This window comes from Dendrobates tinctorius, unplaced genomic scaffold, assembly GCF_039654945.1.
Source record: "Dendrobates tinctorius isolate UK_male_01 unplaced genomic scaffold, ASM3965494v1 ptg000040l, whole genome shotgun sequence".
Taxonomy (NCBI): Eukaryota; Metazoa; Chordata; class Amphibia; order Anura; family Dendrobatidae; genus Dendrobates; species Dendrobates tinctorius.
In genome coordinates this window covers 15,708,237-15,723,927 of record NW_027361708.1, presented here as the reverse complement: position 1 = coordinate 15,723,927, position 15,691 = coordinate 15,708,237, and the positions used below count along the sequence as shown (strand labels likewise).

At 43.6% G+C, this 15,691-nt stretch overlaps 1 protein-coding gene across 2 annotated transcripts in view; it reads right to left on the bottom strand.

Moving 5' to 3' along the window:
* CHAT (choline O-acetyltransferase) overlaps nt 1-12,442 on the bottom strand; it is a 128,207-nt gene extending 115,765 nt beyond the window's left edge. Inside the window, exons 1-2 of one of the 2 annotated variants that reach the window (XM_073574832.1) lie at nt 12,329-12,442; nt 6,703-6,756 (exon numbers count right to left, since the gene is read on the bottom strand). In XM_073574832.1, coding sequence (XP_073430933.1) covers nt 6,703-6,756; nt 12,329-12,423 — 149 coding nt within the window. In that variant the 5' untranslated portion in view covers nt 12,424-12,442. Of the gene's footprint in view, nt 1-6,702; nt 6,757-7,125; nt 7,287-12,328 lie in introns of those variants that run through there. The other variant, XM_073574833.1, reaches the window with a different exon arrangement.
* Nucleotides 12,443-15,691: the final 3,249 nt, after the last annotated feature.

Genomic DNA, 15,691 nt, shown 5'->3' with positions numbered 1-15,691 from the left:
AGCTGCATTGCTGCTTGAACGCTGCTGTGCAGACTGCCTTTTTAAAAGCAAAAATCCTTTTATTCCTTTTTTTCTGCACAGTAGATACTGAGCGTAAATTTTTTCACACACCATATAGAGGTGTACACTCCTCACACACTACCGTGTACCGGCTGGTATCACGGACAAATACATGCTATATGTGTGTGACTCCGTAAAAAAATACATGGAGATTAACATTTTTCCATACATACACCGTATAGAGGTGTCCGATTATCAAACAGTATTGGATATCTGGTGTTCTTATTACGGTCACATCTACACAGAGTCAGCGTGTGTGACACTCCATAAATACATATACGGACATTTCCATTTCTCCATACACCGTTTTGAGCTGTCCGATTATCAAACAGTATCGGATATCTGGTGTTCTTATTACGGTCACATCTACACAGAGTCAGCGTGTGTCTGTGAGACTCTGTAAATACATATACGGACATTTCCATTTCCCCATACACCGTATTGAGCTGTCTGATTCTCAAACAGTATCGGATATCTGGTGTTCTTATTACGGTCACATCTGCAAAGAGTCAGCGTGTGTGTGTGACATTCCGTACATACATATACGGAGATTGACAGTTTCACCAACAACATATACAGCTGTACACCTCTGATACAGTACGGTATTTCTGCTTGTTGTATTACGGTGAAATACATACTGGGTGAGCGTCTGTGACTCACAAAATATATATGGAGATTTCACTTCTTATATAAACCTTATACAGCTGTACGCTACTCATACAGTACCATTTCTCTGCTGGTATTTTTGGTGCATTTTCCCAAACATGAGAACGTCTGGTGGAAGAGGCCACGGACGTGGGTGGGGGGCGCAACTGCTACTGATGGTGGTGGTTGTGGTGCATCGGCTGGTTCTGGCAAAAGCACAATAGCAGCTAAGGCAGGAGATGTTGAGCCTGCATCATCATCTGGCACAAGAAGGCCTTTAAGGTTCCCTTTTCTGGGAGTAGGTAAACTGCTTTTAAAGCCGGAGCATCAGGAACAGGTTTTGGCTTGCATTGCCGAAACAGCCTCCAGCTCTTTTGCCTCCTCTTCTGAAGTTACAAAAACTGCAAGCACAGAGTCGTCAGTGCAGGCCTCTGGTCAGGAACAACACCTTTCCTTGTGTCCTTCACCCACACCAAAAGTGAAGGCTGTTGCAGCACACACTTCAGATTATTCCATGGAGCTCTTTTCACATACCATTCCTGGGTTATCAAGTCAAATCCTGAATTCCCCAGTCCAAGATGAATCTGAAAGGGAGTGCACTGATGCACAGCCACTGCTAGATGAATCTGTTGGTACATTCACCCACAGCAGTACATTGTCCTCGCAGTCTACTGAACCCGAATCAGACCCTGATGAAACTCAGGTGCCCCTTCCCGCATACTATACTACCTAACATGGTGACACAGAGGAAGGTACAGAGGAAGGTGCAGATGAAATTGAAGAGGAGGTGATGGATGACCCAGTTGTTGACCCTGATTGACATCCATTGGGGGAAGAGGGTGCTGGTGACAATAGGTCAGAACAGGAGAAGGATCCGCAGCAGGCATCGTCATCGCAGCAGCGGTTATCCGGCAGGCCCGTATCTGTCAAAAAACTTGGCAAGAAAACTAAAAGAGTTGCAGGACAGCTTGGCCAGACGGTCAAATTGGCACAGTGTGCAGGCCCTGAAAATTTGTACCACAGTAGGAAGAGTGCAGTGTGGCACTTTTTTGAACAAAATCCTACTGATGACGCAAAGGTTATCTGTAAGAAGTTCCCGAAGGACCTTTAGCAGAGGGAAAAATCTAAGAAATTTGAATACCAGTTGCATGCTTAGACATTTAACCAACATGCACTTGCAAGCGTGGACGGACTACAAAAGCTCAGGTAGCACATGTGCACCTGCTCCGACTGAAGTTAGCTGACAACGCTCCATCACTTCCCCCACTGTAAGGCCACCGCTAAGCACACCACCATCAAGAAATGTTGAGGTGTCGTTGCTAGGCCAAAGCAGTCAGGCAATCACAATATTTTTGCGAGGAAACACTGAATTTAGGCCATCAACACCCTCACCATCACCAACCCCTTCTCAGTCCGTCATGTCCAATGCTAGTTCCCCCATGTGCAGCTTTCAAGTCCAGCTCACCCTACCAGACACTCTAAGTAGGACAAGAAAGTACTCATCCTCTCATCCGCGTACACTGGATTTGAACGCCTACATTGCCAAACTGATCTCATTAGAGATGATGCCCTTCCGTTTGGTAGAAAGCAAAGCTTTCCGAGAGCTCATTGCCTACGCTGTCCCACGCTATGACCTACCCAGTCAGCTCTTCTTTTCTCAAAAAGCCATCCCTGCCCTCCAACGGCATGTGAAAGACCGGATTGTCCATGCACTAAAACAATCAGTGAGTGGAAAGGTGCACCTCACAACAGATGCATGGACCAGTAGGCATGGCCAGGGCTGTTACGTGTCCATCACTGCGCACTGGGTTAATGTGGTGGATGCAGGCTCCACAGGGGACAGCGGCAGTGGAACATTGCTGCCTAGCCCACGGTATAGGAAACAGTTGGCTGTAGGCGTTCGACCCTCCTCCTCCTGCAGAAGCAAAAGCTCTTCGACAGAGCGCAGTCGCACTAGCACTCCATCCACATCTGTCAGTGTTGCACACGAGGTGTCCCACTATCGAACAGCTAGCAATAAGCGGCAGCAGGCTGTTTTAAAAATGATGTCTTTGGGCGACAGTAGACACACCGCGGAGGTACTGGCCAACTACTTGCATCGACAAACTGAGTCATGGCTGGGCACTCTACATCTTGAGCCAGGCAAGGTAGTCAGTGATAATGGGTGGAATTTTGTGGCGGCCATAGCCCTTTCAAAACTCACACACATACCTTGCCTGACTCACACCTTGAACCTGGTGCTGCAGTGCTTCCTAAATAATTATCCGGAGTTAACAGCCCTGCTCCATAAGGTGCGAAGATTGTGCTCGCACATCCGTCGCTCAAATGTCCACTCCAGTCATATGCAGAAGCTGCAGCGATCACTCAACCTCCCCAAGCACCACCTAATCATAGACGATGCTACAAGATGGAACTCCACCATGCACATGGTTGAGAGGCTGTGCAAACAGAGGCAGGCTGCAATGCATTTGTGGGAGGATACACAGGCAGGCAGTTTGAGGGCAGACATGGAAGTGTTGGGTGTGCAGTGGTCAAAGCTGAAAGACCTCTGTAAAGTCCTTCAGTGTTTTGAGGAATGAACATGGCTGGTAAGCGCAGACGACGCCATCATGAGCATGAGCATACCACTTATGCATCTGCTCATGCAAACTTTGATGCACATTAAGGATCAGGCGTCTGCAGCTGAGGAGCAACAGGAGGAGAAGGAGGGAAGCCTTGATGACAGTCAGCCATTGTCTGGTCAGGGAACTGGTGTGGATGAGGTGGAGGAAGAAGAGGAAGTTGAGGAGGAGGATGAGGGGGATGATTATTTTCGGGAGGAGGATGCTTCTCAGGGGGCAAGAGAACATGTGGGTGTGCCAAGGTCAGGTACAGGGTTTGTGCGTGACTGGAGGATGTGGATTTGCCAGAAAGTGCTCCTCCACCCACCACTGGCAGTGCAGCATTGACAACTGGAACATTGGCCCACATGCGTGACTATGCCTTGCGGATCTTGCCCCCGCATTGCCAAAATGATGAAGGATGACGACTACTGGTTGGCCAGCATCCTCGATCCACGCAATAAAGGCAAATTACACAACATCATGCCACAGGAGAACCTAGAGCTAATATTGGCTAACAAACAAGCAACTCTGGTAAACAGGTTGTTTGAGGCATGCTCAGCACACAGCAGCGGAGCTGGTTCTCCCACAAGCCGTAGTGGGCAAAATGGAAGAAGTGTTCGTGGTGCACACTGCCGAACTGGCGTTGGAGACGGGGTTTCCTGATCATCTTGTGGTCTGATTTCTCAAGTCCCACGCACACGACAGCTAATACTGAATCGATTGCAAGTGACAGGAGACAGCAGTTGTCAACTATGGTTACAAACTACTTCTCCTCCCATATCGAGGTTCTCCCTCACAGGTCATTCCCCTTTGATTATTGGGCCTCAAAATTGGACACATGGCCTGAATTGGCACAATATGCCTTACAGGAGCTCGCTTGCCCTGCTGGTAGTGTACTATCTGAAAGAGTCTTCAGTGCTGCTGGATCAATCCTGACAGAAAAAAGGACCTGTCTGTCGACCCAAAATGTTGATGATCTTAAAATGAACCATGTATGGGTTTCAAAAGATTTTGTCCCACCCTCCCCTGATAACACATAGGTTGCCAGAAAAAAGGCTCGCTTTTGTCATCCTCTTCCTCTGACTTCTCCAATTCCTCCATTTGCAGCAGCTGAAAGTCCAGCCTACACATCAACATATGCCATTTTTTAAGCCACCCTAAATGAGCTGCCCCCCACCCCTGTCCCGGGGTGAACACCTGCCGCACCCGGGCAAATGCTGCTGCCCTGAACAGGTGTGTGGCCCCACCCTTGGGCGACGGCACTGGCACAGGGCCTCTCATAGTACAATAAAGTGTCTTTAACGGTGGGGGGGCCCACTCGCTGTCGGACACACTGGCGTACTATGAGGGGCCCTGTGCCAGTACCAGCGCCCACGAGTGGGTCCCCCCTGCTTGCTCAGGGACACAGCACTTGCAATTCTTAAATCTCCCTGCTCCACCGCCGTGACGTCTTCTGCTTTTCCTGACAGTGACATTCAGGTTACAGAGCGCGATGACATCACGTCTGTATGCCCTCTACCGAAACAGTACAAGTGCAGAGAGCTTGAAGATGGCCATGCTGAGGAGTCCAGAGTAGAGCAGTGCCCAGCGAGGAGAGGTATTTAATTTTTTTTAAATGTTGGGAGCATTTTTTGGGGAGCAATATACACTGTAGAATGATATATGGGGCCCATCATACACTGGAGCATCATCCATTTGGCCCATCGTACACTGGAGCATTCCAAATGGGGGACATCAGACACTGGAGCAGCATTTACGGGGCCCATTATACACTGGAGCATTAGAAATGGGGCCCATTATATATGGAACATTATTTGGGCCCATAACACACTGGAGCATCATCCATTTGGCCCATTATATACTGGAGCAATCCAAATGGGGGACATCAGACACTGGAGCAGCATTTACGGGGCCCAGTATACACTGGAGCATTAGAAATGGGGCCCATTATATATGGAGCATTATTTGGGCCCATAAGACACTGGAGCATCATCCATGGAGCCCATCATATACTGGAGCATTCTAAATGGGGCAGATCAGACACTGGAGCAGCATCTATGGGGCCCATTATACACTGGAGCATTAGAAATGGGGCCCCTTATATATGGAGCATTATTTGGGCCCATAAGACACTGGAGCATCATCCATGGGGACCATCATATACTGTAGCATTATGTTGAGCTCATCATATACTGTATGGAACATTATATGGGACCAATTATTATCAATTATTCTGTATGGAGAAATATATGGGGCTCATTATTCTGTATGACGCACTAGGTGGTGGCCATAATACTGTATGGAGTAATATACTGTCCGTCTTTTGAGCTATTGTAGAATTTAAAATAGATATCAGTCATGTCATGTAAGCATTGAAGTATTTTTCATTGTACTATACCTATATTTCTGTGCCGTATTGGAGCATTATGAATTGTGGTATGTGTTAAAAGGGTGCACTGACACTCTTTGGCCCAGGGCACACGAAAACCTGGCGCCAGCCTTACCCCCCAACTTTAGCCAAATAACCCCCAGTTTTCAATGCGTAACTATTATTATAAAGTAAATTAAGCTTGCCAAGCTTAAGTAATAAGAATTGATGTCGTTGGCATTGAAATGGGCACTGTAGGTGTGTTTACTGTCCTCCACTCCCTGCCGACTTTGCTTCCCCATTGACTTGCATTGGGTTTCGTGTTTCAGTCGGACCCTGAGTTTTCCCTATAGTCGACCGATTTCGTTCGACCCGACTTTTTAGAAAAAAGGCAAAGTCGCTCATCTCTACTGCAGAGGTCATTCTAATTGACAGCTGTCTCCCTGCAGTTAGGCAGCGGGGAGCTGGCTGTCAATCGGCATGACATCGGCAGCGATATCTCATTATTAGTGCAGAACACTGCTGCTCTGTTAACGTGACATCAGTGGAAGTTGTTGAATAACTGGCGTACGTGACCGCTCTGTGCCAGCAGAGATTGGCACAGGCAGAACAGGGAGATCGTTACTAATTTACTGTTAGTGCTTAGCCCCAAGCATAAAAATAAAAAAAGTCCCAGATAACCCCTTTTTACATATTATGAATTTATTCACCTTATCACTATACAATTTTGCATGTTTAGAAAGATCATTCTGAATCTTTTTTCATTATACTGATTGTCTAAACACTCTATGAAAGTTACTGCCCTACATTTGCCTCTAGCACTCGATACGGCTCACATTTATGTTCATTTTTTCTTGTAGTAAGGAGAATGTAAATTAAAAAGCCAATAAATGTAATGAATATTATTGTATGGCACAATTACATTAGCTATCTCGCTGCTTCTTCATTAATACTGGAATAACATACTGTAATTGCAAAGAACATCTGTACTGCCAGGCTGTGAATTATCCAAATAATGTGACTTACATGTCCAATAAAGTTTTGTAATCAAGCACTCCCGAGATGAGGTTAGCAGTAAACCTGTGATTAAAAAGACAGAAAGTAATGTTATTTGTTAAACTACGTGATCCTTTCCTATGTGAAGATTTTCTTCCTCCATTCAATAGTGAATCCATTTAACATTTTAACACCCAAGTATTAAACATTGATTACGATATGGAAAGCAGTAATAACATAAGGCTTTTACATCATGCCCTATGTGTTGCTGTTTTTACATAGGTTTTCCTTTGACTTCAACAGGTAAAACCTTCTAGGGAATCTGTCACCTATTTTTTGGGCTATGAGCTGTGGCCACCGCCATCAGGGGCTTATCTACAGCATTCTGTAATGCTGTAGATAAGCCCCCGATGTTACCTGAAAGGGAAGAAAAACGAGTTAGATTATACTCACCCAGGGGCGTTCCGGGTCCGGAGGGTGTCATGGTCTGGGCCGGCGCCTCCCATCTTGTAGCGATGACGTCCACTTTGCTTCCCTCTGCAGGCGCACTGCTCTGCCCTGTTGAGGGCATAGCAGAGCACTGCAGTGTGCAGGCGCCAGAAGAGGTCCAGCGCCTGTGCACTGCAGTACTCTGCTCTGCCCTCAACAGGGCAGACCTGTGCGCCTGCGCTGGGAAGCAAAGAAGAGGACGTCATTTCTACAAGATGGGAAGCGCCGGACCCGGACTGCTTCTGGGTAAGTATAATCTAATTCATTTTTCTTCTCTTTCAGGTCACATCGGGGACTTATCTACAGCATTACAGAATGCTGTAGATAAGCCCCTGATGGCGGTGGCCGCAGCTCATAGCCCAAAAAATAGGTGACAGATTGCCTTTAACTTAGACTGTGGCCTCCTGATCACTAACCTTTACAAAATCATGTATATTACTGGCATAGTATATTTTTAAGTGATTTCGTGGGATATCACCAAGAAAATTGGGAATCTCTCCTTATGGTTATTCTTCAGCTTTATGTCTGTTGGGATGTAAATTTTTGTTATTTCTAATACGTTTATGTCTTTGCTGGTCCTCTGTAGAATGAAGGAGTGAAAGTGAAGTCATTATTTTTGTTATAGAATGAAACAGTTTTGTGATCACTTTATGTATGTTGCACTCTTTTTCTCGTTAAATATATGGACACCATAATAGAAACTAAACAGACCCCATTATCAATGGGGTTCATCTGGTGCCATTGTGGGACTGATCAAGTTAATTTCATCAGTTCTGTTTTTCTGTTCCATACAAATGACTGTCATCCTCCCTGACAGCGCAAAATGAAGCTGGAGTGTATGTTCCCAGGCTTCATTGCACACTGCCAGGGATGATGATAGTCACATCCTTGACGTGGGTTACATGCTTGAGATTGGCAAAGAGACGGTGGTGACGCCACTCTTCCAAATCATGTTCCTCACACCCACAGGGGTATGACAGCATAATTAGTCCTTGACTAGTCACCCACTGATTTGCATATCACTTGGCAAATTTAAATAAGCAATTTTATCGAAATGACTTAAACAGGAAACAAATTAAAGAGGCTTGTTGGAATCAGTGTAAAGAGTGGGACCAGAAATTGAGATTGTGGTACATGGTTAGCTGGTAGGTTCCCTTTAAAGAAAAGTTGTATTTTACTTAGTGGCATTTTCATAAATAATATTTTCCAGAAAGTCACTGTGTTTTGTGCATTATTCTTCTGTAGATAATGTACAGTCTGTTCTACCACTATAGACAATGTATTACGGAAACCATTGCCTCCTGTTTCTCTTGGCAGCAAACTTGCTCTGATAAAAAATAATACATAGCATCACCACGTGAATTTATGGGGTTATCCCTACAATAACATCGTCTATTTCAAAATGACCTGCTCTCAAATTCGGTTAGAGCACCAAATTCAGGCTGCTTAGTGCATTTTGCAAAGGCACAGGCATTTTGCTTCCCTTGCCATCACTATTGAACTCAAACTATACCAGCCTCATCAGTTCTACAAGATGTATTGAATATTGCATGCAGATTGTAATGTGAAAACTGGTGACTAGAGATGGACGGGCCCCTGCATGTTCTGGTCCGGCAGGTTCGGCCAAACGGTTAAGAAAAAGCTCGGGTTTGGGCACCAGAACAGTACCAGGACCCGAATCCGAACCCCATTCACTTGAATGCGGGGCCCGAACATCCAGCTACTGATCGGTGGTAAAATCATTACAACGGGTCAGACAGCCTTGGTTCCCACACTGTCAAGTGACAGAGTGAGCCCACAGCTGTGATCAGAGGTAAAAATTTTACCTCCGATCACTGGCATCGGCTGATGGGACTACTGCTCCCATCAACCTACACCTGCTGCTGCTAATAACAGCGAGAACAGGTGGCAGCTGATGGGAGTATTCATCAGCCGGCGCCTGCACTCTAATAAAAAATTTAAAACAACATGCGGATTCCCCTGAATTTTTGATAACCAGCCAGGCAAAACTGACAACTGGGGGCTGCAACCCTCAGCTGTCAGCATAAGCAAGGTTGGTTATCAAGAATAGAGGGGTCCCCATGCTGCTTTTTTAAATTATTTAAATAAATAATAAAAAAAGGACTTTTGATAACCAGCCTTGCTAAAAGAGACAGCTTGGGGCTGGTATTCTCAGGCTAGTAAAGGGTCATTGATATTGCATCCCCAGCCTAAAAACAAAAGTCCGCAGTTGCCAAGAAAAGGAACATCTATTAGATGTGCCAATCTTGATGCTTTGCCTGGCTCTTCCTACTTGCCTTGTAGGAGTGGCAAGTGAGGTTCATATTTGTGAAGTTGATGTCACCTTTGTATTGTCTGGTGACATTAAGTTCATGTCTTAGTAATGGAGAGGCGTTTATAAGACACCTAACCATTACTAATCATATAGTTATATTGTAAATAAACACACAGCCAGAATAAAGTTGTTTAATTGAAAGAATGACAGACTCCTTTAATGATTCTAAATTAAACCATACTCACATTATTGCTCATTCCATTGAAGCCATCGTCTCCTGTTATATAACAAAAATAAAAAACAACCATATCCCTCACCTGTCTGTCGTTCTGTCTAATGCCGTAATCCATGTCTGAGGATAAACAGTTTTTAACCAGGGTGGTGTCAAGATGTGACCATTCAGGCTGAGAACCACTGGGAGAATGAGCTGCTGCAAGCGCAGCACAGCATCAGTGAGCAGCGGTGATGTCATTGAGGTTACCACAGGTAACTGAGGCTTTGTTCTCAGCCAGGTCCCTGAACTGTGGTGACCTTGGTGAGATCCCTGCTAGCAAAGTGAGAAAGTTTCATGGTGCAGCGCTGAGCTCAGAGACTTCACTGCAGTTCACTGTAAGAAATTTCTCCCCGCATACTGCGGTGAACTCATCGCTGCACCATGAGGCTTTTTCTCACTGTGCGAGAGGTGATCTCACCGAGGTCCCTGCAGTTCAAGGGCCTGGCTGGGAATGCAGCCTCAGTGACCTTGATCATGTCACCGCTGGTCACTGATGCTGTGCTCACAGCAGCTCATCCATCAATGGTTCTCAGCCTGGACGGTTGCATCTTGGCACCGTCCAGGTTGAAAACTGTTTATCCCCCAGACATGGATTACGGCATGGGATAGAACAACAGACAGGTGAGGGATATAGTTGTTTTCTATTTTTGTTTTGTTACAGGAGACAAGGGCTTCAGTAGAATGGGTGTTGAAATGAGTATGGTTTAATTTAGAATCATTAAAGGAGTTTGTGTCATTCTTTCAATTAAAGGACTTTATTCTGGCTGTGGGTTTATTTACAATATAACTATAGGACTAGTAATGGATAGGTGCCTTATAGACGTCTCTCCATTTCTAACCCATGGGCTTGATGTCACCGTTCAATACAAAGGTGACATCAACCCCCACAAATATGAACCCCACTTTCCACCGCTACAAGGCAAGTGGGAAGAGCCAAGCAAAGTGCCAGAATTAGTGCATGAAATAGATGGGCGGCTGTGGGCTGCTATTTTTAGGCTGGGGGGCCAATATCCATGGCTCCTTACCTGCCTGAGAATACAAGCATCCTCCTGTTTGCTTAAGAAAGGCTGGCTGTCAAAAATGGGGGGGACATCACTTTGTTAATTTTTAATTATTTGAATAATAAAAAAAACAGTGTGGGGACCCCTCTATTCTTGATAACCAACCCTGTAAATGCTGACAGCTGATGGTTCAGCCCCCAGCTGTCAGTTTTGCCTGGCTGGTTATCAAAACTACAGGGGAACCTGTATTTTTTTAAGTTATTTATTTAGAATGTAGGAGCCGGCTGCTGAATACTCCCATCAGCTATTGACTGCTCTCGCTGTTATTAGTGGCAGGAGGAATAGGTTGATGGAAACAGTAGTCCATAAGCCAACGCCAGTGAGCAGAGGTAAACTTTTTACCTCCGATCACAGCTGCGGGTTCACACTGTCATTTGACAGCGTGGGAACCGTGGCTGTCTGACCTGCAGTAATGATTTTACCACTGATTAGAAGCAGTCCTTGTCACGCTGTCATGCACATGACAGCGCGATCAACACCTGGTGTTCGGGGGGTAAACCCAAACACTAATACAGACTTCCTGGTGAAGTCCGTGTTCGGTGTCCATGCCCAAACAATACGTGTTTAGTACGGACACCGAACTTTACTGTTCGGGTTCATTCGCCCATCTCTACGGGTGACAGATTTGTCTTAAACTGAACCTGTCATTAGCTTTTTATCTGTATGCGCAGCTATATTTTATGCTTGACCAGCAGTAGGGCAGAGCAAAATGTGCCTGTGTGTGCCGGCAATGTCTCTGCGCAGGCGCAAAATTTGTTTGGCTATGTGCATGATGGTGGGCGTCATCTACATCAATCAAAGCTGGAGGACGGCGATTACCAACGGAGACAAGGGACACACGCTGCAGCAATGAGCTTCATCAGACTGGATCGTCTTGATTTGCATACATTATGGGAGCAATTCAAAATATTTTTTTGGGGATATACAGGGGGGAGTCAAGGGATAAAATACAATTTTGTAGATTGCAGCACAGGCGCTGATGGAGGTGGTGGTATTTGTTCAGATACAAAAAAAATCCTGTTAACTAAGAATGCAAATAACACAAATCTGATTCTGGCAATTGGCGGGGGCTTCATCACTTGTGCCCACATGGTTTTAGAAGTTATTACCTATCTTGTAAATAGGTAATAATTTCTATTAACCGTTACACCCCATTCAGTTTTTCGTTCTGCTGGACTTTAATCTAATTCTAAATAGATAAAGTTCTGTGTTGAATATATTTTATTGTAACAAGTAACATTTACATACTATAAGTAAGGATTTTGGGTGGTCTTTTGAGTTCTCAACAAGCCAAACAACATTTTACATGTTTAATTTGTGGACGTTTTGAAGACACTGCTATCCCTGTGTAATTCGGAGTGGTCACAGTCATCTATTGTCTCTGTGTGTGGAATGTATTTTCCTACACCAACAGATGTCTACAGTAATGTTCATGTTTTCAGGTCTTTTGCATTTCTCGCAGTTGCCAACATGCTTTGTATATGTGATATGTAAACTACAAATCCGTTACGTGCTGGAGCTTAGTGACAAGAAGAGAAGCTTTGAGCATTACTCTACCTTAACTGATCATTGGCATCCTGGAAGTTGTGCCGAGCAAATATCACTGCCGGACTGGAGTTAACTGGGAGCGGAAGACGATTATTTAAATACATGTCATCCAGCCAGTACTGGTGTATCTGAAACAACAACGTTAGTAGCAATCTTCTAGATGCATTTTCTTTACCAAGTAAAGAGGTGTTATCTCCTCTCAAAGAGATTATTGAGAATGACTGTGTAATTAATATGTACTGTAGCAGGTTTAACCTAGAAAGCAATGCGATCAATGATGGCAGAAATAATAATGTAGAGACATTTTTCATAATACATTCTAATTATGAGTAACATGTATGTTATAAAATGCAGCGGAGATATAAGACAGCAGTTAGTGGCTGGGATCATTGAGCAATTTTAGCTGCATGTAGATTGACCCTAAAATTAATCATCATGCTAGTCAGTGCACAATCTGTAATAAATGTGGTTCATGTATTGTATGGCACAAATTATGTTATCAAAGTAAGCAGATATGATTACTTCTAAGAAACAATTCCTGGAAGATCAAAATAAAGTCATTTTTATGTTAAAGTTATCTTAAAGGGTATATCCAGGACATTAGAAAAACAATATACCTAAGCACTAACAAGCATTTTTTGCTCACAGAGGCAACTACCTGCTTATTGTACCCTGTAGTGATGAACGAGTATGCTCATTACTCGAGTTTTCCGAGCATGCGCGGATGTTCTCCTAGTATTTTGAGCGTGCTCGGAGATTTAGTTTGTGTCGCCATAGCCTGTTTGCTAGGAAATCCCCACATGTATTCAGGCTGTCTAGCAGCCACAAATCATGCAGCTACGGTGACACAAACTAAATCTCTGAGCATGCCAAAATACTCAGAGAACACCAGAGCAAGTTTCTTTTCCTGTTGACAAGGCGAAACTACTGGTGTCATGCTGACTGATAGCCGACTTCCCTCAATTATGCATCTGAGAGTCGGCTGTCAATCAGCACAACACCAGTAGTCCCGCCCTGTTAACAGGAAAAGAAACCACTGCTCTGTTGACGTGACATCAGTGGAAGTCGGTGACTGCTCTGTGTAGCAACTACCTGTCTGTTAGTGCCTAGGCATATTTTTTTTTTAAGTCAACCCCCAAAACAAATTAAAATGTCTGTTGGTGCATTTCCAAGCTAACATGTCCAGGACCTGTCCCAATTCTCATACTCTGCAACGAGCTAAACAGAAGAGAGGCAGCTAGTTGCTGGCACTTTGGAGTTATTTTTTGGGGATAATTTTTAAAGGGGTTGTCCACTACTCCAACAACCCCTTCTGAATCATGGTTTACTCCCAGTAAAATAATATTATCTATAAAAATAACTATCCATATATTAAATACAGTATATAGTGTTATTTTACTTGACATATTCACACAAGCAGTTTAATTTATATGATCCCATAATGACTATATAATTCATACATCCTTTGGAGTAGGCACAAGATTAAAGTCTCACCCAATTTTCAGTATTTTCTTGGAGCTCCTCCAGTTTTTGTTGCAGCATTTGCCCCACACCACCAGGCATCATAAATCTATCCACAACTGCTTTACTTTTTTTATACTGTTCCTCGGAGACCAAATGCTTCATGCATTTCAGATACATATCCATTGTTTGTTGCAGCGGTGGCACAGGCAACTTGGGTAAATCCTGAAAAAATCACAATATTAATCATTGAATTGTTCTTATATGTTCCCATCAAGAAACAATGCTTACTGGAATTTCCTATATTTAATACACTTTATTATTTATTTAGTCTCTGACTCTACAAATAGAAGTATCTTATTAATGCCATACAGTAATGCACATGAGAAATAACACATTATGTGCCTAATTTATTACTTCTGGCATCTTGTATACTGGAGTAAGATGTGTTGAATTTTTGAACGGAGCACATTTACCCCACTGGTGAAATTAGGATGAATTTGTTGGCCATGCTTGGCCATGGCCTGTCTTACCCAAGGTTTACCTGATTTTCTAAAAATGAACGGAGTTGGCTGATGCCGGTGTAAAAAGACAAAAGTCACAATATTTGAGTTGTACAAAGAGTTTGCAACATTTAATGACTTGGTAAATTAGGGCTATAGTAATCGCAAAGGTTTTGACCATACGTTACTGCAGTTCAGTAGTGTCCATGACCTCCATAGTTTACAGAACTTACTTGCTGTAGTGGCATTAGTATCTTCTCCACTTCTGCTGCCTGGCTCTACTTCTCATTTCCACCTCTCAGGATACTGAGACAAAGTAGTATAGGCAGTATGGGGCCCTAGTCATCCTCTAGGCATCACTTGTTTCTGGGCCTTAAGTCTGTTGCAGGAGCTATCTTGGCAGCATTTCTGGTCTTTTATGTAAGGAATATAGTAACGTTGTACTAAATTAATTCTCTAAAAAAACAAAGAGTGGAACTTGTACTTTGATTTCAAATAAACTGACTGATGTCAGCAAATTTCTGGCTGAGAACACAGGAGAAATGTGGGATTGTAAGGCAGGAGTTTATGATAAATATTACTGCATTTAAACCAATAAATAGATTTTGCTTTTTTGACTGATGTACTAACCCCTGATGTCTACCTATACGTTGATTTATGGTAGTATTTCGGACATTTCTATGTCTGATTTTTTTAACTTTTTTTTTAGTATTCCTGAATACTCAGCATAATGGAGTGCTACATGCAAAATATCGCTGATTCCTTTATGAGTTGTGGTGATCACATTATCTCATTATTATAGATGAGTTATGTGGCAAATGTCTGGGTTTAGTTAATCAGAAATAACTGAATATCCACAATAACTTGAGGTTTAGAAAACCATTTACATACAGCCAGAAAAACCCTTGTGGATTTCAGTGTTTGCTATGGCTTTGTAAATCAATAGCATTCTGATGGAGATTTTTGCCTTATTTTTTATCCAAGTATTTTTGAGAGGTAAATTCTCTATGCAATGCTAATGAGTCCTGATGTTTACCAGATGTATTGATGTACGTTATTCCTCTGTAGACTTTGTAGACTTAGCTTTATTAGTACACATTACCATACCATAACTCTTTTACCCTTAGATTGCTATAATGTAATAAGGTGCAGGAGAGATATATGTCACCCCGAAACAGGCAGACCAACAGTAAAAGGGAGGTTTATTTACAAGGAATAATACTGGTAAACATACAGCATAACAGAGAAAATGCTGTAGAAGGTTATATCAGGAACTGGAGAAGTATAAGGGGTGCAAACAACAAGAAGTTATTCTCTTATGGGGAAGAAACTTAGTTCCTGGAGGTCTTGATTGCAGAGATCACTCTTCTCCCACGTAGGCACCGAGGCACAAGCGGTGCTTGAAGTC